The sequence below is a fragment of the Schistocerca nitens genome, chromosome 4 (assembly GCF_023898315.1).
Source record: "Schistocerca nitens isolate TAMUIC-IGC-003100 chromosome 4, iqSchNite1.1, whole genome shotgun sequence".
In the NCBI taxonomy this organism is placed as follows: Eukaryota; Metazoa; Arthropoda; class Insecta; order Orthoptera; family Acrididae; genus Schistocerca; species Schistocerca nitens.
Window position 1 is genome coordinate 295,151,078 of NC_064617.1, and position 27,540 is coordinate 295,178,617.

Consider the following 27,540-nt stretch of genomic DNA (forward strand, 5'->3'; position numbering starts at 1 on the left):
TATTGGTCCAGCGACAACCCACGATGGCTTAGACAGTTGGAACATCATCGTCAATGGAGAGTTAACGTCTGGTGTGGGATGCTTGGTACTACAATTATTGGCCCTTATTACAATCATGGTAGTCTAAACGGCACAGCGTATGCCAACTTCCTCAGACGAATACTTCCTCCTCTTCTGGATGAAGTGCCGCTGAGAACCAGAATGCTTATGTGGTATCAACACGATGGATGTCCAGCACATAATGCCTTGCGTGCACGTCGTGTTCTGAACAGAAGGTATCCTGCCAGATGGACTGGTCGAGGAGGAACGGTTACTTGGCCTGCTAGGTCTCCTGATTTAAATCCGCTGGACTTTTTTCTTTGTGGATGCATCATTAAAGACGTTGTCTACCGCAATATTCCAACAACTCCAGAGGACACGCAGGAAAGTATCGTGCTTGCTTGTAATTCTCTTCAGCTGGTAACACTGGAAGCAGTAAATAATTCTTTCATTCAACGAGTGCACCCGTGTATTAGCGTCCAGGTCACTACTTCGAGCACCTTTGAATGTTCTATCCCCGGGCATTGGTACAGGAGAGTCAAAGTCAATTTGTTTTCTGATAACTCCAGCAAGTGGACGAGTTTTTTGATCCCGGGTTCAAAGTCAGTGTTGTGTTACATAATTAATAACGATGTGTTTCAGTAATGGTACACTGTGATACATTTTTGAATAGGTCTTTAGGAGAGCAAATGAATTATCGAACGAAAAATACATGGTGCCATTTGAAAAAGTCATACCGCTGCTCATATCTTTGTAAAAAAACAAAGCTACAACGAAGACAATCATGCTGATTGATGTCCCCCTGACGGCTAAAGAACATTTGCTTGAAACATTTTGTAATTTCCATCTGGACAAACAGTTATTTAAGGTGGTCAAGATAGATGGGACATCCTGTATATGTATGTATATGTCGTTTCCTGACGGACTGCCCTTTTTTAACCTCTTAAATTCTCATTTATGTTTACCGCCTGAGTAATCAGCTGTTTTAGCGAACGACGCGTGGGCTGTCGACTGTGTTTTACTTTTTATCCACCGTAGCAGTATGGCGAAGGACATTTAACTTTCAGTTCAGTACCTCCGTTTCTCTATGGCGTATTTATCTCCAAGTTCGTGATTTTAGTTTTCTTTCCTTCCGTCGCTTGGGCTTAACTTGTAGTCGTTTTTAATTCCTTTTTGTTTTGTTACTGTTCCACGGCTCTGACATGAATTCACTCATTGACTTTCCTTAAGACTACAACATTTTACAATTTTCCGATAGGATTTCCGCATGATCTGGCTTTGAAAGTTCCTCAAGGCTTCGCTTACGGCTTCCGTACCAAACAAGAGTTCCCATTAGGTTTTCTGTATCAGTTTGCCTGTGTTCTACGTCATAACGAGAGTGTAATAATCTCGTTTTTCATAATTCTCTAAATGATACCGTTGAACTAAAATGTGGCTCTTAGAGATCTTTTTTATTTTACTTGGTCCATATTTGTCTAGAAAGCGAATATCATGCAATTTTTCTGCATGTCTGTTCCGCTTATTGGTGAAAACTTCGCGTTTACACATTTTTCTCCCATCAGTCTTGTGACTGCCTTGATGCGATCCGCCACTCTCTTGTTCCAATCTCTTGACCCTATAGTAGCGCTTGTACTAACTGTCCTCTGATATTTGTGGGATATATTCCAATCCCTTTCTTCCCTTACATTTTTTGCTCTCTATAGTTCCCTTTTGTACTGTAAAAGTTATTCCCTAATGTCTTAACACATGTTAACTTAATGTTTTCCCTATAGTTATTTCCCCTTCGATTCTGCGAAGAACCGTCTCGTTTCCTGCCTTGCCAAACCACTTAGTTTTCAGTGTTCCTTTCTAACGGCACACCTTAGGCGCTGCGATTCTCTTCATTTCCAGTTTTACTGCAGTCTGTGGTTCACTTCCACTCAGTGTTGTGCTCGGGACTTACATTCTCTGAAATTTTTTCCTCGAATTAAGTCCTATGTTTGATACGGCAGTTAACAACTAATATCTCAACATTCTCCGAACGTTAGCGGTCCTATCATACTTTCTTGGTGAACACCAAATGAAACAAACATTTCTATTGAGCATTCACCATTCAGTATAGCATGTTGGGTCGATTATTAAGAAGAATTGGTTGAAGAGACAAGGAAAATCCGAAGAAGAGCAGTGCGCAAGAACGTTACGGAGATGCAGGTGAAAAGTGAACCCACTATGTGTACAGCAGGCGCACATCCATGTGGAATTGGGGGGGGGGGGGGGGGGGGGGCGGCTCAAGCGATCATGAAACCCACTCACAGTAAAAGAAAGATATTTTAGTAAAAGTGTTGGTATTTTTATGCATACCGATTTCCAAATTTCTCAGAATAAAATAACATGAAAATTAAATCTCGAAAACGGCTAGGAGATAGAGACAGTTACAAGCTGTCTTTAACATAGGATACTTCTCTGTTGTTATCCCATGACGATGGGCTTGCCTTCTGAGCACTTGTAATATGGAGAACATGCCAGCCAGGTAAATGTATCCATTCACAGGCTAAATGCAACCGTTGCCTAGAGCAAACCCAACACGGTTCATGGGTCCAGAAGTAGGTCCATTAAACCATAGAAAACTGAGTTAGTCAGGATAGAATTTCTTCACTAATTACAAAAAAATTAAAGAATGTTTTATTACCAAAACGTCGGCGGTACTGAATGTAAGAAACAGCCTCCCATTTGTTTATATCCGCATGTGGCCATAGTCTACAGATCTGTGTTCTCAGTCGTAGAGCTGAGTGAAATTGATGGAGCCTACGGTTCCCCCTGGCAGATACATTACTTCCCACATCGCGGCGTTCCGGGTTGCCTGCTCCGCAGGCGAGGCAGTGACCAGCACATGTCTCGGCAGCTGTTCAACAGAGGTCGCTTTCAACGAAGGAACTACTTCGCTACACCTCCCGCAGCACCAACCTGGGACAACGATGATATCATCCATCCACGAGAACCAACAGTCGACGAGTTCGTTATCTTTGGCAGCAACATCCAGTCACGCATATCCAATGTAGAGAGACAGTTGCAGTCGCATTCTAGAGTTGCGTCCTGCAGACAATAGTCATGCCCTACACTCAACAGTCGCAGGTTTGTCTCAGGAGAACATTACTGCTGGTGAAAACTTTGTACGGACTATTTTTCTGTTGCGTGGAATATTTGTGCAGCAGAGTTCACATCAAGGTATTCTGTGAGTTATTTTACTTGGGCTAATGTATTGTAGTAATAATTTCAGAACGCTACCTTGGCACAGGCGTTAAAAGTGGCATAGCTCAAGAAAAGTAGAGAGCAAGTTACAACAGAAATAATGTTAAAGGTAAATGCACACTTCAGTTATGTATTGTCTAAATTTTCATAGTGTCATAATACTGCGGATTAGTTGTTACTTTAGTTCTTAAATCACTTGCAGGACACACGCTGGTTTTCGGTGAAATGATTTTTAAATGCTGTTTGCCTCTGAATTGCAATTTCTTGAAAGTTATGCTAAAGCGACATACTATTCGCTGATGTAAACATACTTTTATCGTAATAAAACACATAACGTGTAGAATAAATCATAGACCTACACATCTTACAAATTAAGAAAATCATTATCTTGAAATATGTGGGAACATTTGTAGATATTAAAAAGCTAGATAACAAAAAAAAACAGAAACATTTAAAGCAACTTTATCCAATACAACATCAAATCCAAAATTTATGGGATAACTATCAGAAAATTTTGAAATAAAATCAGGAGTAATACAAGAAGATGGCTCGTCGAACCTTACTTCTTAACTGTGCATTAGAGGAAGAGGTTAGAAAATGGAGATAGGGCATAAATACTAAGGATACAGAGCTGGGAAGAAAATCAACCAAGATCACTGTCCATTGTCTAGTGTTTGTACTTGACATTGCACTTAATACAGAATGACTTGAAAGTGTACAACAACGAACTACAGAATTACAGCGACAGGCAGCAAAATTAGCAATATAAACAACATCTGGAAAAACGTACTTCATGAGAAAGATCAGTAATGCACCTCAGAAGTTTAAAATAAATAACGACAAAATATCTAACGCAGACTGTTTTAAATATCTAAGAAAATGGATATCGAACATCACGAAGGAAAAGACTGCAATAAAGACTAGAATATATATAATGGAGAGGGTCATACAAACAACAACAACAAAATATATATTCCAAAGGTCTTTAACTTGGAAGACAAAACTGAAAGACTTTGAAAAAGTGATCAGAGCAGAAATACAGAAATACTCAGTGTAGTGGAAACTCTTAAAGTGATTACGATGGAAGAGCTCAAAAAATCAGAAAAATTGAAAGAAGAATCCTAAGGAAGATACTAGGAACCAGAACCAGCAGTGAATCATAATTCAGATTAAGGTTTAATACAGAACAGTATATGGAAGTTGAAAAGTTGACATATGGGGACGACTCAGGAGAGACCCTAATATTCTGTGACCCCATTAACATAATTCGAACGCAGGACGGCGTTGTTATACAACAGCCAGTGACAGGATGTGTTTGATGACACTGAGCAGGCGCGCTGCGGAAAGCGTGTCTGATGACGTGGTAGCTCGATTAGGGGCGGGCACGCGCCTACGGCCTGGGGTCAGTAGATAGCGGCAGGCCTTATATAGAGTCGGGCCTGCCAGGAGCCGCTACCAGAAGCGCACTGCATCCGCCGACATGGACACCCAGACAGCCTTCACTCAGCTCAACGACCTCTGCGCCGAGAGGGTAAGTTACGTGGCCCGCATTGGCACGCCACGCTCTTCGACTCGAAAATACGCGCAGCCTACTGTGCGATGCAAACAAACCTCCTAGCTTTCGTTTTCGAAACACTCTCACGTATTACAACTGAGGCAAGTGCGCTACCGTCTGAGCTACCCAAGCACGACTCAGACGGAAGAGCACTTGCCCACGAAAGGTAAAGCTCCTAAATTCGAGTCTCGGTCCGGCACACATTTTTAATCTGCCAGGAAGTTTCATATCAGCGCACACTTCGCTGCGGAGTGAAAATTTCGTTTTAGGACGGTTGTTGTTTATAAAGACAGAAGATCCGTCAGGCTGTTCGCAGACGATGAAGTTGTTTATAAGAAGTCTTAACGAAGTGCAAGAAGACTTGCAGAGGATTAATTATTTGTGCAGGGAATGGCAGATGAAACATAAAAAAAGTAAGGCATTGAGCACAAGAAGGAGAATGAATCCACTACTGTACGACCACACTGCTGACAATACATTTCTGGAAACGATAATTAGTGTACAATATTTAGGAGTACCGTAAAATGGGGTGAATGGAAAGAGTTTTGAAAAAGAAAAAATAATTGTTAATTTCAGAAAGACATAATCAACCAAACTAAACTAAACTCCGCCCGAACAGGCCATGAAGGCCCAACGGCACCGACCGGCCGCCGTGTCATCCTCAGCCCACAGGCGTCATCGGATGCGGATACGGAGGGCCACGTGGTCAGCACACTGCTCTCTCGGCCTTTTTACAGACCGGAGCCGCTACTTCTCAATCAAGTAGCTCATCAGTTTGCCTCACAAGGGCTGAGTGCACCCCGCTTGCCAACAGCGCTCGGCAGACCGGATGGTCACCCATCCAAGTGCTAGCCCAGCCCGACAGGGCTTAACTTCGGTGATCTGACGGCAGATGGTGTTATCACTGCGGCAAGGCCGTTGCCATTAGCACTAAATATGAAAATCAGAATTATATTGAATAACAGAGCTCGTATCGAACTTCAACCATATAATGTTTTGGGAGCTAGCTAATGTTTTTATAACATAAAAAAATAAAAATTTAGTGTTCATATTCATCTCGCAGAGAGTGATTTTTTAAAATCTGTTTTCCAAATAAATGTTGTTATAACCCTAATTACTTTATTGTAACATTAAATTGATGAGCTTTGTTGTTAATATATTAAGTCACGGACGTCATGTATAAAAATGATGTCTTTGACTTGACTCACTACCGGTTAATATAGCAAAAACCTTTGCCATCTAAAATTAATAACAAATGTTACATGCATACAATCTAAATGACTGCTTACTTTGTCACATACTGTAATCACAGCATAATCTCTTGAGCTGACAACAGTACCGGGTGGTTTTCCATTTCCGTCAAATTTTTCGTCTTCTTCCGTAGAAAGGCAATATTACTGTTTCTATTCATCTCGCAAATTCCAGAAACACAACCCTAACTTTCCGAAACATAAGACAAATTAAAGTATATTTTAAAACTGAATTTTTCGTTAATGAAACGGGACTTCAACTTTGCTTACCACGTACTTGAAACAACGTAATTCAGATTCGAAGTAAGCAAATACAGCGCCACATATCATATTTGTCATAGAGTGAACAGCCATCAATTGACAGTGTCACCAACTTTGAAATTCATGCTTTCCCTGTTAGACTGGTTCGCTACCAGCCTAAACAAACAAACCCTTTAAATGACATTCCCATTTGTCTTCCGCCGCGATAGCACTTAACTATTTTGGAAGTGTCCTTTCTGTTCACTCCATTGTTCCTATTCAGTTCATTTTACGGTAACCGTCCAGAGCGACCTAAAGTGGAATGATCGCGTAAACCAAATTGTAGGAAAAGCTGATTCCGGGCTGAGAGTCATTGGAAGAATTTGAAGGAAATATAGGGCCTAATTGTTCCACGAAAGAAGGGGCTGACAATGAGCGATTCTTCACTGTTACTGATCAGTCTGTGACTTTTACCAGATTCTATTGTGAAGAACGTAGAGAAGATCCAACGAAAATCGGTGGTTTTCATTACGGGATTGCTTACTTGGCGCGAGTGAGTTATGGAGATGCTCAATAAATTCATTTGTCAGACGCTGCTAGAGAGGCGCTGTGCATCACGGAGAGCTCTGCTAATAAAATTTCGAGAGGCGAGCAACATTATGCTTTCTCCCACGTGAATTGACCACAAACTTCAGTGAAATTAGTGTTGATACGGAGTTTTACCGACATTCTTCGCGAATGGAACAGGGAAAGCGGGATCAGGTAGTTGTCCCGGAATAACCCTCCACCTCACACTGTAAGGTGGCTTGCAGAATACAGATTTATATACAGATGTTAGACGTTTGCCATTCCCAGGCAACGCCATTACCATCTGAGCAATCCGAGCACGTCTCGCGGCCTGTTCTCCAAACTCAGCGCGTTGACCGCGACGGGATAAATCCGGACTGGCGCTTAGGTTTGAAGTCCGGAAAAACCATCACTACAGCGTGTACACCTAATGCGGAGCCAATGTCCCTGTATGGAATTTTTCTGCTCAGACATGAGTACAGCAGACAATAGTTTCAATATTTACGCTTACCAGGCAATGTCCTGCTGGAAGATGTGCATTATTGCGTTCTGGAACCAGACAAGCAGATACTTACAGGGAAATTGCAATTTAACGCGGAACCCAAATCCAAGTGCGACTGCACATTTTTGCGCGGAAAAGCTTTATCAGCGATGAAAGTCGCAGTGAATGACAGATATGTAAAATTGTCAGCATGTTATTGTTATGAAGACGAACATTACTACTGGAAACGACCCATCATTCATTGGCACAGCCAAACGTACGAGGGCTGCCTTTTTAGCTTTTACAAAAGCAATGAAATAAAAACATTTTACTGTTACTGTTACAAACCTGTTTACTGTTTCCACAGATACTCTCTCGTAAAATCTGTACATTTTTCCATTGTGATGTTCGTATATCAAAAGCATTGTGTTGGAAGGTATCAACAAATTTTTGAGGAGTTGAAAACTGCTGTCCACGCATTTTTGTTTGGCATAAGGGGTTGAAATTGTTATGTGATAAATCTAAATACTGGCAACGAGACATTTTTCGACATTTTTTTTTCAACAATTTAGGTTCTTAAATATGAGAAAATTTCGTTAGATAATACAGTTCCCATACTCAGTAAACGGTTGATAACAAACTGGCAAGAAGAATTGTTAAGAAGCTCTCAAATCAAAGGTATCCATGATGCGTTAATTCGTCCAACAATTCCAGCAGTGCCATGGTTTCATAGGACAGGCGTCAAGAAGTTTCAAACAGTTATTACAAGACTGAAGTCAATCACTGGAAAAACAAACATTGTCTTCATACGAGGTGCATTCAAGTTCTAAGGCCTCCGATTTTTTTTTTCTAATTAACTACTCACCCGAAATCGATGAAACTGGCGTTACTTCTCGACGTAATCGCCCTGCAGACGTACACATTTTTCACAACACTGACGCCATGATTCCATGGCAGCGGCCAAGGCTTCTTTAGGAGTCTGTTTTGACCACTGGAAAATCGCTAAGGCAATAGCAGCACGGCTGGTGAATGTGCGGCCACGGAGAGTGTCTTTCATTGTTGGAAAAATCCAAAAGTCATTAGGAGCCAGGTCAGGTGAGTAGGGAGCATGAGGAATCACTTCAAAGTTGTTATCACGAAGAAACTGTTGCGTAACGTTAGCTCGATGTGCAGGTGCGTTCTCTTGGTGAAACAGCACACGCGCAGCCCTTCCCGGACGTTTTCGTTGCAGTGCAGGAAGGAATTTGTTCTTCAAAACATTTTCGTAGGATGCACTTGTTACCGTAGTGCCCTTTGGAGCGCAATGGGTAAGGATTACGCCCTCGCTGTCCCAGAACATGGACACCATCATTTTTTCAGCACTGGCGGTTACCTGAAATTTTTTTGGTGGCGGTGAATCTGTGTGCTTCCATTGAGCTGACTGGCGCTTTGTTTCTGGATTGAAAAATGGCATCCACGTCTCATCCATTGTCACAACCGACGAAAAGAAAGTCCCTTTCATGCTGTCATTGCGCGTCAACATTGCTTGGCAACATGACACACGGGCAGCCATGTGGTCGTCTGTCAGCATTCGTGGCACCCACCTGGATGACACTTTTCGCATTTTCCGGTCGTCATGCAGGATTGTGTGCACAGAACCCACAGAAATGCCAACTCTGGAGGCGATCTGTTCAACAGTCATTCGGCGATTCCCCAAAACAATTCTCTCCACTTTCTCGATCATGTCGTCAGACCGGCTTGTGCGAGCCCGAGGTTGTTTCGGTTTGTTGTCACACGATGTTCTGCCTTCATTAAACTGTCGCACCCACGAACGCACTTTCGACACATCCATAACTCCATTACCACATGTCTCCTTCAACTGTCGATGAATTTCAATTGGTTTCACACCACGCAAATTCAGAAAACGAATGATTGCACGCTGTTCAAGTAAGGAAAACGTCGCCATTATAAGTATTTAAAACAGTTCTCATTCTCGCCGCTGGCGGTAAAATTCCATCTGCCGTACGGTGTTGCCATCTCTGGGACGTATTGACAATGAACGCGGCCTCATTTTAAAACAATGCGCATGTTTCTATCTCTTTCCAGTCCGGAGAAAAAAAATCGGAGGCCTTAGGACTTGAATGCACCTCTTATAATTAACATTGGCACCATACCGTTTCCGTTGTGTGGCGAGACAGATGATCCGAACCACATTATTTTTTACAATGTGTGAGGAATAGGAGTGCTAAAAAAGACTGGAAAGTAAATTTAAAGAATTTGGTCATCGGTTTCCAAGTAGTCATCAAACCTTGTTAGCATCCACCGACATACCAACGTACAGACTGTTATACAAGTTTGTAATCAGTGCAAACAACTCACCATTGGAAACTGAGATACCGAGCTAAAATAAGTTATATACTACGTACAACATTTGTAACATATTTAGTAGGATAACCAAATTCTTGTTTTCTGTAGTTTTAGGCAGGGTGATACTCTTTTATAACGTAGACAGCTGGAATGAACCCATGTTATAACATAAAAGAAGCATTTATCATGTTAACTGATTCTTCAGACGCTTCTTGGTAAAAAATCTTCGGAATTATAAACTAAAAGCACGAAACCGGAGAAGTCCTACAGAATTAATTTATTTTCCATATGTAACACCTCCTCAAGTTATTCTTCAATACTTTTATCTGCAATTTGTTTTATTGTGACTACTAATTCAATTCAAATTGAAAGACTATTAAATGTTTTAGCTCAAGTACATCTACTTTTCTATCGAGTATCGTTCTTTGTAAGTGTTGTCCTCTTCCTCTTCTATCTCATCGTCGCACACGCGTGCGAGCGCACCTACAAACACAAACACACACATACACATACACATACATACACACACCGTAAATAAGTGCGCGAACGCAAGAACTGAATGCTGCTTTTTCCGATGTTTGAGGCTAATGGTTTTGTGGTTTGTTCCCTTTATATTTATTTACTGTTTAACATTTTGAATTACATTATCACAACACTGTTTGCACCTCACTCTCCATATGTGTAATATATTTTGTGATGTTGTTCGCCAGTATTATATCCTCTCTGAAGGCGGTAGATAGTTAAAGAATTTATCACTTCTTACTGCAGTTGTTGGACAGACTATTTATTGTAGTCTATGTCATATTTATTGTCTTATACACTCTGACCTTAAACATTGTATGTGAAAATTAGGACTCCGATAAAATTATGTAACCTGGCTCCTGAATGTCCATTGTAATGTTGCACAATTTTGAAGTCACCAAAACAAAAGAATAACAAAACCAATAACAATGTAGATGTTTGGACAAATTTCGAAAGCCAATAAAAAATGTAAAAGGATTATAAAAACTAATCTATTAAGGGTCGAATTCAATTTCTTTTCTATATCGCGTATTTTTCCACCACGGTTAAGAGCTATGTTCTCACTGAACTTGTCAGGTTTCATTTAACGGACTGTCACTTCACAAACTATATTTGCTCGTGCTACAGTTCGCAGGGAGAAATATTAAGTTATGGACTTTGATGGGCAGTGATGATCAGCATGTTCAGTTTGCTAATGATACTGCACTGACAACGCTTTTCGTCTTTTACAGAACGGTGGGCAGGTACTGTTCGCAACTGATGACTGGTTTGCTGTGGCCGAGAACCTCATAAAGGTGAGTGGACTGGCAAGTCATGTTTTATTAAAGCATTCTGCAGGAAGAGTAGGAATTCCACGAATCGTCTTGGTACTATACACATGTAGGTTATCAGCAGTAGCACTCAGAAACGCAGTAGGAAACGAAATGAAACTTCATGGGTTAAGAGAGTATGTGATGTTATTTCAGTGATTAAAAATATCAAGCCAGATTTATAAACAACTTGTCAGTACTCGCGCTCTTATCAGTACGACATTTCACCCACTCTAGCCTGGATGCGGGCACTGATTCGGTTGGGAAGGCTGTCATAAATCCGTTGTGTTCTCCCCTGAGGTATGTTGGTCCACAACTGTTGTAAATTGTTCTTGATGTCCTAGATACTAGTAGTGAGAGGGAACTGACGTCCAAGCTGGTGTCACTCATGTTCTTGTGGGGAGTACCTCAACATTATACTGAGAGTTGTTAGAGATACGTATCATGTGTGGACGAGCGTTGTCGTATTGAAAAACGGCATCACGATACAGTTGCGTGAGCCATAACACATGAGGAGACAGGGTGTCCGTGACGTATCGGTGTGCAGTCAGAGTTCCGTCAGTCTCTACCAGCCGTGACCTGAAGTCATACCCGATGGCTTCCCACACCACGACGCCAGGGGTGATACCACTGTGTCTCTCCGAAGCACTGGAAATATGGGACCTCTCCCCATGTCACCAACTTACCCGTTGACGATGGTCATCCGGGGTAGGGCAAAACCGCGATTCGTCACTGAATGCAATGTAACGCCATTCGTCAGCAGTCAGTGTTCTCCGGCCATGCTAGCACTCAAAACGCAGCCGATTATGTTGTGGTGTTAACCAGAGCCTATGCATGGGGCAATAGTTCCCTAATCCGTCTGCTGCTAATCTCCGAACAACGCTGCGAGATGACTCTGAAAGTTGCAGGAAGCCCGTTACTTGTTCTCGGATGGCAGACACAGCTCAGAAGGGGTCATCATGTGTTTGGTGCATAAACCGACTATCCTCCCTCGTGGTGACCACAGCCCTGACAATGAGTATGCCTGCTCACACATTCTCATGCATCGGGCCTCAATCACATGCGAATGCCCTACAAATCTGGATATTGCACGATTAGAGGAGTCAACCAAATGGTGGTCCACAATATAGCTCCTTTCAAACTCTGTCAGGTGCTGATAACGTTGCCCACACCTGGCATCTATGTGCCCTTCGTAGTGAAAACATCTGACACTGTGGGTTGGTTGGGTGATTTGGGGCAGGGGACCAAACAGCGAGGTTATCGGTCCCGTCGGATTAGTGAAGCAAGGGGAAAGAATCGGCCATGCCCTTTCAAAGGAACCATCCCGGCATTTGCCTGAAGCGATTTAGAGAAACCAGGAAAAACCTAAATCATGATGGCCGGATGCAGGTTTGAACCGTCGTTCTCCCGAATGCGAGTCTAGTGTCTGACTTTTTTTTCCTTTATTGTAATTTTACACCTTACACAAGGAGGGCTGGCAGCAGCAATTTTACGCCGCTCTTAAGCCACAGGCAGTACAAATAGAGAAAAACAATGAAGACACATAAGCAACAGAACATAACGGTGGTCAAAAAACAGTAGACACAGTAAGTAAAAAACACGAAGCCGTTCACACGTGGAGGAAACAAAAGACTGTCAGCACTGTGCACGAACACTGATGGTGGAGACAACACACGTGAACGATGGAGCGTGGGCAGCGAAAAACACTGATGCACAAACACGACGGCACAAACACAAAACTGATGGCGATGATCTCTGGCGTGCGAATGTTCACGTGGCGTGTGCGAGTCCGGGGACCTGTCAAAAGAGGAGAAGAAGGTGGGGGAGAAGGGAGAAGGGAGAAGGGAGAGTGGAGATGCCAGGGGCAGAGGAGATGGGGGGAGGAAAGAAGGTATGGGGGATAGGGGACGCCCGGGGGGAGGCGGGAGGAAGGGAGGAGGGAGAGAAGGGAAAGAGGGTGCCCGGAGGAAAAAAACACAGGAAGTGGGAGAGGAGGATCAAAGTTGATAGGAGGGGTAGATAGAGGGTGTGTCTGACGCTGTTCACGCCCCTTATATACTCTACCAGGTCTGGTGACAACACTAAATACGAACAACACTAATGCACTCTACTCGGTGTTTTGTCACAGAGACTCGTAACTGTAATCATTTACACACAGGCAGATTGTGTGTTCATGTACGAAGTTACATTGACATCCGACCTCTTTTTCTGGTTTTTTCGCTTTTTTTCATGCAGTTTAGCAGTATCATTTGCAAACATTCCAGTGGCCGAGGCTTTTAAAGCAGGCATGTGCTCTGGCGCTTTACTCAAAGGTAGCTGGTTAGAATATAGGTGAGTTGAAAAATTTTCGTCATCAGTCAGCAAGAGGGGAAGAGGTCGTCTGGCCAACAGATTTTGCGTCAATGTCTTTCAGTGATTTCCAAACTTGACCACACTGTTTCAAGGAGTGACAGCACGTGACACTGTTGATACTTTAGTTCTGTCTCTTCTCTCGTCATCATGCAGCAGAAACGTGTCATCACGCTAAACACACATTTATTACAGTCACTTACACTCAACAGATACACTTAAGACACACTCTGTTACACCGCGAGTAATGGAAGCTTTCTTGTTCATAGAAATCTACCCCTTTAGATCTTGTAGCCAAACGACTCTATTTACCTTTGGTAAATCATGTATGTGCGTCAAGAACTGTAGTGGGCCAAATATTAAACCTTGCAGGGTACCTTATATATTGTTTCGCCATTCTTGTGGTCTGGACTACGTGCTCACAACGATACCTATTTGTAACAGCATTAGTTTTCCTAGGGAAGGCAGAACTTATTCGTTACAGGGAAGTGACTGGAGACATTGTTGATTCCAGGAGGAGCCTCCAGAGTGGCGGGAGGGTGAGTTCACCGAGTGCGGCAAGTGGATGGACGGCTGGGAGACGAGGCGCCGACGCACCCCGGGCCACGACTGGGCCATCCTCAGGCTCGGTACGTAGAGCAGCAACGAAACTAGTGTTCTGCAGAAGCGAAGGGCTTTCTTCACAAATCGTAGTTCTCTGTTAGCAACGATACTTTCTCCGCCTACCAGGTGGGCCTGTAGTTATGTTTTGCACGATTACCGCGACGAGAAGCAAATAGTGCATGTCTTTTCTGCGCTGCATCATCGCTTAAAATACACGGAGAATTCAGTGTTGCAGACTTGCTCAAGTTGGCCATTCTCTTGCTGCAGGTGTTCCTGGAGTCCTGAGGGGCGTCACCGTGGACACGGCGTACTTCACAGGAAATTTCGCGCCGCGCTTCTCTCTGCAGGCTGCCAACCTGTCGCGCAAAGGTAAGCGAAACATTCCACCGAGCTACTCGTGAGGAGAACACGGGAAGAGCCACAATCTGATTTCCCCAGAAACTTCACTCAGTGGAAGAGGAGTCAATCGAACACTTGTCCCGGCTTATTCCTAGATACTCGACCGACTCTGAGAAGACGGCGGTCAAACATTTAGACGCACTTCAGATGACTTTTAGCGCTCGATACTCTCAGCCGGAATGGTGTTACAGTGACTAGTGTCACGGGTTCTTAATTTTGCGTCCCGTTTTACAAACTCAGTTACTGTTTTCATTCATTTTATTTTATTTTTATCTAATTTTTTCTTTTATCTACCCATGTCACCAGAAAGTTACCACACGAATGTTTTTTATCGAGATAGGGGATACAAGGACCTTACCCTAATCATAAAATTACAGCTGTATTTCACATCGTAGAAACATTCGAAATACAGAAATTCCAAATGCAACGAACATTGCGTAAAGGAGGGTTTGCCACAGTGAAATTTCTTCGCATGAATCTTACACGGGAAAGAAACATCGTTCATATTGCTAAGGATTTCACGCGTTGGCAATAATTTCGCACCAGTCCAAGCATAACGAATCATATTACAGGAAACTTGCGCTTGCAACTGATTATGGATCAAGATACGCTACAGGAACTTCGCCGAAAACAATTTCAAGTAACTTTATCATTCATTTATAGTTTTTTTTTTAATTCATTCACCAGACATAAAGTTCGTAAAGGAATAAGGACAACATTATTTCAGTATACATTGGGAAAGATTCGTGTAGTTTTCTTTTACGGACATGGGTAGATTAATGGAAAACAAAAATAAAAATGATCATCGTGTTTCGAACACGCGGCGCATAAGCGTGAAGCCGCGGCGCTAGCCACTGTGTCACGCTTCAGCTGAACTTTTCTTTCTCTAAAAGGCACATGAAGAGAACTTGTACCGTCGTTTTCTCAGAAACAGGCGAGTGTCTACGAATAAGCTGAGATACATGTTCGCTTATTTTCACTCCTCTTCCACTGAGCGAAGTTTCTAGGAAATCGGGCTGTGGTACTTTACTTGTTCTCCTTCTCAGTATAACAATACGTGACCAATGCGAAACGGCTGCAGCGACAGGAACACTGCATATAAGCTCGTCGCTTTGCAACAACCATCAAAACTATGGGTTCTTATTTGTTTACTTGCTTTGGAACCTGTGTAGACCCTCTAGTCCTTTAGTAAGCCCACAGGCGAAACTTTCCCCATCCTTCTCCATTCCGACTCGTGCCCCAACTGCAATCATGTCTCTGTCCACATCTTCATTACTTCGTGCCAGAATGTGAATAACAAGTATTGTACGAGTGTGTTGGAAAACTTGCTTCTCAGAACTCCACTAATCCAACTGGATTTATGCCACAATCGTTATTCCATCTTCCTGTCTGAGAAATCATCACTTCTCAATCCAGGAAGACATGACAACATTGGAACTCTCTACTTGTTTACAAGATTTGTATCCATTAGTTTATAAATCATCTCCACAAAAGCGAATTCATGCATGTAAGACTCAAAGTTCATCACAACTGTAGAAATATTCTTAAGGGATTAACTGAGCAACTGTGCAACTTCACACAGAAAAGTTTTCTTAAGCCAGACATTTGTTGGAAACACGAACAGCTGCTATGGAGGGTGTTCTACAATTCCCATTTCTATAACCTGCAGAGGGGACTTACTACGTAAAGTTTTACACAGGAACATATGTCTGGAAAACGTTCGTTTCCATGTTACAAGGCAACATGTTACCACGCGAACGAATCCCACCAGAACGAACAAAATGAGGTGAAATAAAGTACTATTGGATCCCGTAACCGTCTAACCATTCATTGGCATTCTTCTTGTGACTTTAGGCGTTATTTATTGTATCTCCAATATTCTCAACGTAGTCAGGTCTGAAGCTGTGAGTTACGGATAACAGAGGTTTCCTATTTAGATTCTTGAAGAGGAACAGTCTTAGCAAGATTAAATTTTGGGATTGATTAAACTTTTTAAATATTTTCTTCTTGACATGTTCGGGCAATGTTGTATGTTTAATTTAACAAACTCATGCTCTCTTTCTCCTTCTCTCTCTCTCTCTGTGTCTGTGTGTGTGTGTGTGTGTGTGTTTTTAATTCTCTCTCTCTCTCTCTCTCTCTCTCTCTCTCCCCCTCTCCCTCCCTCCCTCCATCCCTACCTCCCTCCCTTTCTACCTACCTCCCTCTCCTCACTCTCTCTCTGCTTCTCTCCCCCTTTTCCCTTTCTCTCTCTCTCTCTCTCTCTCTCTCTCTGTCTCTCTCTCTCTCTCTCTCTATTCTCTTCTTTTTTGCGCTCTCTTTTCAAAAGATGTTACGGAACACAACTACAAGGATATAACCCGTTCCTATTTCAGATGAGGCTTGCATCCCCAGCAGAGATTCTCATATCGGGAATGCAGCGACACCAGAGATGATGAAAGAAATACAGCAGCTCGACTCGCAGGTGAGTTCTGGCTTTATTTTTGTACCAAATGTCGCAATTCTAGGAAGGGTAATAGGTAAGAAGTAATCCTTACCCTACGATAAATTACAAAAACCACCAATTGGCTCGTAGAGTAATAGTGTTCTGTGGATCTCTATTTCGCCATTTTTTATGGGAGCAGCTGAACTGTCTCGTGAACTAGCCACTAAAAGTTGCGCAGAGAATTTCATGAAGCCGATAAACAGAATAGAATAGAGGTATCTTTGTCACATGTTGCAGTCATGACAAGTTCACAATTTCTGTGTGAACATTCAAATTCAGTACTACAAGAGGCTGTTGTGTTGTAAAATTCCCTTATGTTTTGCGAAATAAATAAAATCGTTTAAAAATAAAAGTAAAGTACTTTCAAAATCATTTGAGATAAAAACTGGGGTTAGACAAGGTGATGGATTATCACCTCTGTTATTTAACTTAGTTCTGGATAGAGTCATGGCAGAATGGGAAAAAGAACTCAAAAAAGAAAAGTACTGGAAACCAATATCACTGGGAACCAAAAAAGATGACCTACAAATCCCCTACTTAGCCTACGCAGACGATCTTGCAATAATGGCAGATGCTAGTGAAATGGCAGTCAAACAGATAGAAACCTTAAAAGAGTGTGCAGGAAAAGTTGGCCTACAAATATCTTTTGAGAAAACGGTGTTTACAACAACAAATCTAGAAATTTCTAAGTTACAAACCAAATATGGAGAAATTAAGAGGGTACCATACTTTAAATATTTAGGAGAGATAATTTCTGAAAAATACTCACAACAAGAAAGAATATTAAAAGCTCGTAGGGGTCTAGGGCTGGTCCAAAACATTTACAATAAAAAATGCCTATCTATAAATACAAAAATTAAACATTATAAGTCGGTAATTAAACCAATAATGCTATATGCCAGCGAAACCTTGACACTTAAAAGGAAAACAGATATGGAAAACCTGAAGAAAGAGGAAAGGAAAATCATTAGGAAAATTCTGGGACCAAGATGGACCAAAGAGGGGGTATAGATTACAGAAAAATTCTAAAATTGAAGAATATTCTAACATAGAGATAGACATGAGGAAGAGGCGTCTAAAATTCTATGGCCACATAATGAGACTTCCTGATCACAGACTTACAAAAAAAATAGTAAGATACGTAGCATCCCATGTTAATGGAGGAGAATGGATCAAAAATGTAAAGAAAGATCTGGAATTAGCCAACATTACTACTGAGGACATGAACAAAAGAAACAATTTCAAACTTAAAGTTGACAAATGGGAGGTCAAACCAGAGACAAAAGCGCCGAGAACTGGAACAAAATGGAGCGAAGAAAGAAAAGCTGAATTCTCGCAAAGAATGAAGACCTGGTGGGCAAACAAGAAGAATAAGAAGCCCCAGAAGTGAACCATCTTTACTTAGCGTCTTCCATGTTGGGAGCTTTACGACTAATAATAATAATAATAAAAGTAAAGTACAAATAAATAAACAAAAAGTAGATTCAATAAATCTGAGCTCTACGGGTTAATAGGTTGCCTGTTGTGATCCATAATGAAGAAGATGTGATAAAGGAGTAACACCCCTTTTTTTATTAAAAACAATCCTTCGTTCAGTTTGCCAGGCTGAGAGCACCGAGTAAGGAGCCTTTACCAGGGATATGGTGAGGACAACAGCGACTACGAAGCCGTAGAAGATAGGAATGCGCCAGTGGTTACACTGGATTCTTCAGTGTCCGTTGCTTTAAATCGATGTACACGTCGTTAAATGTTTATCGTAATCTTCAGGTGTTCGATTTCGGTGACTGCTGAAGTGACCTGTGTGAAATGTAAATGCTTTAATTCACTGTAACAGCTAGAACATTGTGAAAACTCTCTGAGTTTCTGCATAGCTTTTCGAGGATTAATAGGCGTCTTGCTTCCAGCGTAATACAATCATTTCTGTTTCCCTTTCTCACAAATCAAGCAAACCTGTTCTGGCTGCTTAAACTTCACTTCTTATTATTTTCTTGATTTTTCTATTAGTCAGCCTAATTTGTAGTAAGGATGGATAGCCGTTTTTAGGGCACTTCTACCAAGACAAAATATGGTTACCCAGTATCTACATTTATGTATTCTGCAAGTACTTTTAAATGCTTGGCGGAGGAGACTTTTTATTTTTCCATATACTAAGGTTTCTTCCCGTTCCATTCGCGGATGCAACGTGGTAAGAATGACTGCCTTTACGCCATTGTGTTGGTTGCTATTTGCTTAAGTTAGCGGTACCTTTACGGGATACATGTATATGTAGTTTCTGCCCTCGAAGATGGTTATTGTTGTTGCTTAAGGAGGTTCATGCAAAATGTATTGTACAAGTGTCTTGTACTCAATCTCTTTTGTAGAGAGACTGCCGTTTTTAAGTGTCCTACCAATAAATCGAAGATTGCCACTTGCTTTATCTACAAATGAGTCTCAGTGCTTAATCCACAGAAACGTTACTATTCCCAACTACTTGCATGACAGGACCGACTTTAGTTGTGTCATTAATGCTATAGGCAAAGGATACCACGATTTTATGTTTCATGAAGTGCACAACTTTTCATTTCTCTTTATTAATAATTAGTCTAGTATTTGCAGCGAAACGATATTCTATAAAGAGCTAACTGGATATTATCACAATTTTTACCATATATAATCTCAGCATAATTTGAGAAAAGCCTAACTAATATTATGCACTAAGTGTTAGATATATAACATGAACAGGAATGGTCGTATCACACCTCAGGGAACGCCAGATATTACTTCAGTATCTGCATCCAAGACGATAGGAAAATTTTGATCCAGTTACAGATCTGGCTTGATATACCATAAGAACCCCTTTTCTTTAGAAGGCGTTTAGGTATTGTGTGAAAAGGTTTACCTAGACTTAGACACAATGAATCATTCTGGTTTTCTTTACCCATGTCACTGAGGATAGGAAAAAATTGTATTTCAGTACCGCCAAGGGCTTCTGATAAAAAATTTCTTTATTAAATACTGATTTCGATCGTCTGATGATCCGCAGGTATTATATACGTAGTTATTTTCAGCAGTGTACAGGGCAACATTCTTACTCTGGCGTCAAATAAAATAAAAGCCATCCTGCGTCACCTGCCATCAGTAGAAAAATACTTTATCTGACGGAGTAGTAAAAACGTTGCTATCTATGCTGTTGTAAATAACTTCTTGATACGTGAAGATGATAAGATGACAGAAAACTATAGTTAATAAAGAGTTATTTTATCAGCAGAGCTTGGCTCTGCCTAAATTGCTATTTTTTTTTTCAAATATTTACGAGCAGTTGTGCGCCACCTACAAATACTCTGAGTGCGAGTTACGTTTCACATCGAGCTATGTTTTTGGAACCCATCCTACTTACACCACCACTGATTCAAACGCTGCTGCTCATTATGCTGATCATAATTGATTTTTTCTTCCCGTAGCACTGGACGGAGATCGTACCAATGACAGCCCTGAAGCCGGGCTACCCAGAGACCCGCTACAACCACTTCACCATCAACAGCGATGAGACGTGGACACACGTGAGGCTCAACATGTTCCCTGACGGCGGAATCGCCCGGCTACACCTTTACGGGGAGGCAAGGCCCGACTGGAAGAGGTTCAACATCAACAAGGTACATAAAAACCTCCATTGACTTTTTGCACACCGATCAAAAATCAGTCACTCCTAGTAGGGATTACGCTAAAAACGTATATCACCACCTCTGACCTTGATAAGGGCCCAGGGCCGGTTCGAGAACACTTTTCCACACAAGCGACTTATTATTTGGCGTCCTCCCCCTCCTTCCCTTCCCTTCGTACAATTTCACCCCTCCAGAATGAGATTTTCACTCTGCAGCGGAGTGTGCGCTGATATGAAACTCCCTGGCAGATTAAAACTGTGTGCCGGACCGAGACTCGAACTCGGGACCTTTGCCTTCCGCGGGCAAGTGCTCTACCATCTCAGCTACCCGAGCACGATGCACGCCCTCACCCTTGTCAGGTCCCTTACTTTCCGCCACTAATTGTGAAACGCATTGTAAACAAAATCTTGCATTTGGACAACTCTGGCGCCCCTCTAGGCTTGCCCCCCCCCCCCCCCCCAAGCGACAGCTTGTGTCGCGTGGCCTGGACCTTAAACAGATCCTGTAAGGGCCTAATTTCGACAAGGGGAAGAACCCATGTGTTTCTTCAGGTATGACTATCTAGTTCACTGATGATTAGAATCCAAAGAGCTATTAAAGTGAAGTGATATTGATTGCTACTTTTCACCCGCTGTTCCTAATAGTCATATCTTTTATGGGATTAACATCAGGTAATTCACTATACTATTTGATCACCATTCAATGTCTCAGTTTTCTTCAAATGTGGACTGTATGAGTCCATCCCAGTGATTGCAGTTGTCGTCATCTTGAAAGTTAGTGTCCATGGAATACTCTTCACGATAATGTACGAGAAATGACCACCAAGAATGTTGAAATAAACATCCTGCTTCATGTTCACGAAGACTTGGATGATTACAAAAAACAAATGCAATACATCACAGAATCTCATCTGCCCTCAACAACATCTTGCACACACTGCATATTAAAGGTCTCATTGGGCCTTGCATTATTTGATAAGAGACAAAATCGAAATCTATCAGACTACACAGAACACTTCGTCAGATACTGTCCAGTGTCTATGTTGTTTGGCCAATTGAAGATGTGCAGCTATATGAACCACTCTGACCATTTGACCAGTGACCTTTTGCAATGTACTCGCTCCAAATGTACACTTAACGTAGATCCCTTCACAATGATGAGTCAGAAATTGTTTGAAATTTACCTGCAACAATTTCTGCCAAGTTTGAAACCTACTGTCATTGAGAAGGTGTAACACAAGTGTTTGGTTCTTGCCAGTTAGGATTTTTCTTAGACCAATTTACATGGTTGCAAGTATTACACCACTCCTTGTAGACCTGATGGACAGTCTGTGTGTGGCCATGGACATGACTAAACACAACAGCTTATTTCTACCATTGTACCTTATCTCCCTACTGACCCATCTTACAACATTGATACCAATTGAGAACTGCATGCCACTTCACTGGCATGACTCCATTATGATCACAACAGTTCTACACTATCTAAACCATTCCAAAGTGCTCAATGCAGTATTTCAAATGAGGTGGCTAAAACTTTGTCTGCTGAGCTTTCAGTGTGTAATTAACACTAAGACAAAGGTATATACATTCATCAAATTTGCTTGGCCTTCTGTACAGAAGCCCCATTACTTTTCCACTCCACTTTATTATTATTTTTCAAGCTTTTGGTGACAGGGAGTGCAGATGGTGGATTTTCAACATGCCCGTGCCTATGGCACACACACCCTGCTGCCCTCTTCCTTGAAAAATCACAAGGCATTGATCAGCTCCTGAACACATGCAAAATCTTTTCCAACTGTTTCTGCCTTGTAGTGGTGATATAAAAATACTTGATTGAAAAGTTTGACTTTCTTGTGCTTGCTATGGGACTAAACATTACCATGCAGCAAAAGTATTTCCTTCAACACTCGGCTTAGCCTCTTGTTTTGATGGTTTTTTAGGACCTTTGACATTTTTGATTGGCTTGGAATCAAAAATCAATCACCAGGATCATTTGTCCACCACAGAAGCACATTGCCACAACTTTTTTTTCACCATCTGCTACACTTTTAATTCCTTCCCATTTTAATTCTTTTCCTTTTGAAACAGGAAAAATTATTATAGCCACAACAATTAAAGATTATCTTTGTGTGATGTCCATATCTTCTATCTGCTGTGAGGAGAGAACAAGCCTCACAATGCTTACCAATGATAGGATTGACTTATAATAACCCTAAAATGTTCCATGCAACGAAACTTGAGTTTTCAGTATAAATAAATACACGCAAAGTATGTAAATATTATTACATAAATTTCAGACTTCATAAAAATCCTAAACAGAAACATTGAACCACAGTGCTGTGTTTGCTTGAGCACTTGAGTATTGTTTCACTGTAAAGGTTTGCAGCTGGTGACACAGAAATGCACTTTGTCCCTGGTCATTCGATTTGATTTGATTTTTTCACCCAGGGATCATTACACATTTTTATAGTGTTTGGTATCACAATACAATTAAAGTAAACAGCTCAAAATGTCCAGTGTCTATTGACTGAAGACTCGGTAGTGGATGTATGAAGAAAATATGCACATGTAATATTAGACTGAAAAAACTGAAAAAGAATATAGTAACTAATGTTTTGGGAACAGGAATATGTTAATAAGAATAACATTAAGTTCATTGCTCTTGGTTACGCAAGATTCCATTTGTTCTATATTCCCACACCAAAGAAAGTTATATAAAAATCTGACTGATAGTAGTTTACAGTAGAGATAACTTCTACATTTCTTTTTCATAGTTACAAAGCCTATCTTATTCATCTTTGTTGATAAATACATACTTCCTTTTGCAGCTGGTAGATCTTTTGTTGATGAAAAATGGTGGTGTTTGCCTTGGGTGTTCAGATGCTCACTTTGGTCACCCAAGGAACATAATTCGCCCTGGTCCGGGTATCAACATGGGAGATGGATGGGAAACTGCTAGGCGATTGGACCGACCTGCTGTACTGGAAGGTGAGCCAGTTTACTGAAGTGGTCCTGAAAATTATTTAAGTGGTTCAGTCATTCATTGACATATCATGCTTCATCAAGAGGCAGAATCCAGGAAGTACAGATTGAGTCAAAACATTAACAGCGGCTGTTATGATATAAAGAAAGGGACTTATTTGTCAAATGCAGTTGTCAAACTCCATTAAGACTAAGAAGATTGCAAATTAGTGTTTTATTTATTCAGCAGAAAATTCATAATTACAAAAATATTATATTTCTAGTTATACTACATACCCTTTCTGCATCACCTAGAGAAAACTCTTGGCCAGTCAAGTGTTTGACTTTCTTGATATTAAACTGTTCTTTGCTATTTTGATGGTTTATCAATATGTACAAATAATTTGTATATTCTGCATCTTCGAATTTTATCCATTATTTAGAATTATTTCTCATAGTAGTAATCATCAAGATACTGGATAGTTCTGGGTGAATACAAAAAAATTGAAGGAATAAAGATAACCACTAACAACATAGCTGAGATGCCAACAGGCTGTGTGTGTGTGTGTGTGTGTGTGTGTGTGTGTGTGTGTGTGTTGAGGCTCTGTTATCTCCAAGAAATGACATTGTCCAAACGCTTAGTCACAGTTTCACCTTGTGTATTTGCATATTGACAGATCAGTGCCTAACTACATGATGAGTGGTTACCTTCAGTCCTTCCTTTGTTACTACTCATGATCAGCTATGACGAACAGATAAAATTATATCACAACTGTGGCAGTTGTTTTTTTCCTTATTGACTGATGACTGCTGATAATGATTGTATTTCTTAATTAAGTTCCCCGTTCAGGTAGTCAGTATAAATCCTATGATGTATTACTCATCACTATCTCCAATCTACAGTCCACAGAGCAGATTTTGTGAGCTATTTATCAAACTATTGTTTCATGATACTTCACTTTATTACTGCTTGATATAATGCTAGTATCACTGTAAATGTTTGCCCATAATATTGTGCTCCTCTTGAAAGATTTGAAAGTTATTGCCTTCTTACAACAGCTAGTCAGCTATTATACATCAGTTGTTTGGATACATATCTTATTGATCATTTTTAAAAAATTTTCATTTGTGAGTCTCCCTTAATCATTTGCAGTATTTTATAGATATATATTATTTTTGTGTTTCAGAGGATGCTCGAGGAATTCTTCAAGTACTAGGATCTGAATGGGCCATTTTTCGTATGGGCCATCCTGGAACTATTGGCATGGTTGAAGTTGACACAGCTCACTTCAAAGGCAATTACCCAGATTCAATAAGGATAGAAGGGGTATATTTTGATCATCAAGTGGAAGATACTGTTATGTGTGAGAATAACAATGTACCATGGAAGACACTGCTTCCACCTCAAAAGGTAAATACTTTTCTATGCTTTTATCATTATCTTCATGATCAACATCATTATCATCATCAGCCACATGACATTTCATGCTGGTTTTTTTCTAGAAAGAGCCAGCTTTTGAGATTGATAAAATAATAAATTCAAGCAGATCTTGTCATCCATTTCTGTTTTTCTGCCTATTTGAGTTTTCTTTTTTTTTCTGGATGTTTAACACAAGTAAAGCTCATCTTACTAGAGGTACAATTTTATTACTGTTCTCAGTCCACTATAAATGACTAAGTAATTTACATACAGTTCTTCATAAATCTCACTTAGTGACAAACTTTCATATAATTTTAGTAATACACTATGCATTTATATGCAATATCTTCTTAAATAGAATACATTACTCCTTATCAACAGATGGCAATTTAATGCATAAGTCCTACTTACCTTCTAGAAGTTAATGCTGAGAAATATACTGTACTTCTTTGTCAATGGCTTTAATCTTCTTACAGTTTGCTTGTAATGCCAAAATTCCTTTAATATGCTGTTGTTTATTATTCATTTACTTTATTCAATGTCTTTCACTTAACCTGAGTGCCAGCTCTTAACCATTCATGAGAATCATACATCAAAAGAAAGATGGGGATGTGGAAAAATATCTCAACTAGCTTCATGGATAGATTACTTATGTAAATAGAGTACATGCATCCATTACGCAATCCTTCACAACTTCTCCCTTCACATTTTTTGAAATCTTGGTGTAATTTTCATGAGACGTTCACAATAGATGTCAACATCTATGTTATATTTTTGGTAAACAGTCTCTGAAGCAGGATGACACACTTAAATCTATGAAAATACTCATTTAACCTGAAAATGGCTTCACACAAATGAGCGAACTCGCAATTCCAGCTACTACAATTTGTGAATAGGTAGTTGGATTGGCCTGCACTGTGCATAGTAAAAGTTCAAGTGAAGAACAATCTGCAAGCACTAGTATGTAACAAAATAAGAATATGGAGAAATATATGGATGGATTTTTGGAAATATTACACAATTAAACATTTGTCTGTGTGGGCAGTATGCAGCTGATGGGATGAGATCTGCTATATTCCCTAATTCTTTTACAAAAACATTTTCTGAATTTCAGGATGTGTAAATTAATTAATTTCGGCATTTTCCAATGAACTGACAGTACTTTCACATCCAAGCAATTTTTTAAAAGCAGTTTCATTTTCAATCAAAATTGAGTTTTCTTATAGTACTCATAAACAAAGCATTGAGAAAAATACTACTATTTTGTTAAAACTTGTGGCAATCTGGATAGAAAGTACTTTCTCATTTTCAAGTTGCTGGTCTGGAAGTGTCTGATTTTTAACAATGGCATCTAAAGAAGTTTATGTAGTATAACTATCATAAAAGTAAGCTCAGCAAGTATTTCCGTTTGGTATGTTTTCTAAAGAAGCTGGAAACAGTTTTAATAAATTTTGCAGAGTTAAGTGGTTCATAATTATCTATGATGAACTTAATGTTGATTCTTTGTCAGATAGTACCAACTGAGGACACCTGAGTTCTTGTTGTCTAGCTTTGGATCATTTTCCCCAGTAAAACTCCCTACGAGAATAGAAAGCTGTAGTGAAAGAGTGATAGTTTATTTCTAGTACAGAGTGCAGATTACATTTCTATGATTTTGTTATTTTCTTTGAGTATATCTTAACTTTTATTATATCCTCATTCTTGATGGAATATAATGAGTGACTGAATCCAGTGGTACATTCATTTCCGTTTATATGTTACCAGTATCCTGTAGCTGTAATAATATTAGTAACATGATAAATGCTTTTTTCTTGCAGCTCTTTCCACATAAACAACATTTGTTCTCAAAGGATCAGCTGAGATCAAAAGGTCCGTTCACTCATGTTCGAGTCACCATTGCACCTGATGGTGGTATAAGCCGTCTTCGTCTGTGGGGCTACGTTGAAGTGTAGACCTGCAGGTTAGAAGTTTAGTTATTCAGAGGCTGTGATACATACATCATTTCATGAGGCTACACTATATATTGAATGAGATTTCAATTATGAAAGTTTCCATAGTTTCAACTGAGATTTCAGCATATTTTTGTTGTTGTGATTGTTCATCTGTTACGAAATTAAGAAAAAGGAGGAAAATTGATAAGTCTAGTAGAACCCCAGTGAGATTACCAAGCTTCTCAGATAAAACAAGAATGTTTTGGCATGTTCCAATTATAAATGAAAGAGGCTTCAGACCAGAATATGGCACTTCTTCACATGAATTTGAACTTCAGGAAACCTTCACTGCTTCATTGTTACTATCTAGTCATAAATTGTAAATGGCTGTGCATAAAGATTTTATATTGTAAATTATAATTTATTATATGACTTTTTTAGTTAATGGTAATATTTAAGTAATTTAAACCTTGTAAATATGGAATGTAAATAAAATTAAATTTATTGATAAATTCATGATTTTTTTTTTATTTTTTGCGTATGGTATGCTTTTCCTTTCCTTAGTCAGATGTCTTTAATTCACTATGGATTAAAATATTTCAATGGTGCAAATATAATGAGACAAAAGTGAAATCCAACTGTTATTCTGTGTACACCTCCTCATATGTGTGGAGATTCTTATGAAAAAATTAACTAATTATTGCAATATATGAAA

General features: G+C 40.2%; 1 protein-coding gene across 1 annotated transcript; it reads left to right on the forward strand.

The window, feature by feature from the left end:
- The first annotated feature begins 4,721 nt into the window (after positions 1-4,721).
- LOC126251813 (allantoicase-like) lies at positions 4,722-27,300 on the forward strand. Its single transcript, XM_049952457.1, has 9 exons — positions 4,722-4,798; positions 10,960-11,022; positions 13,901-14,015; positions 14,257-14,358; positions 16,761-16,849; positions 20,311-20,502; positions 23,342-23,501; positions 24,662-24,885; positions 26,712-27,300. The coding sequence occupies exons 1-9, from the start codon at positions 4,748-4,750 to the stop codon at positions 26,844-26,846; spliced, it is 1,131 nt and encodes a 376-aa protein (XP_049808414.1). The 5' UTR covers positions 4,722-4,747; the 3' UTR covers positions 26,847-27,300.
- The last annotated feature ends 240 nt before the right edge of the window (positions 27,301-27,540 follow it).

Excerpts from the sequence above, each read along its gene's own strand:
- LOC126251813 (XM_049952457.1), top strand. The coding sequence starts at position 4,748 with ATGGACACCCAGACAGCCTTCACTCAGCTCAACGACCTCTGCGCCGAG. Across the intron at positions 14,016-14,256 it reads CTGGGCCATCCTCAGGCTCG|GTGTTCCTGGAGTCCTGAGG; the intron begins GTACGTAGAGCA and ends CTCTTGCTGCAG. Across the intron at positions 14,359-16,760 it reads TGCCAACCTGTCGCGCAAAG|ATGAGGCTTGCATCCCCAGC; the intron begins GTAAGCGAAACA and ends TTCCTATTTCAG.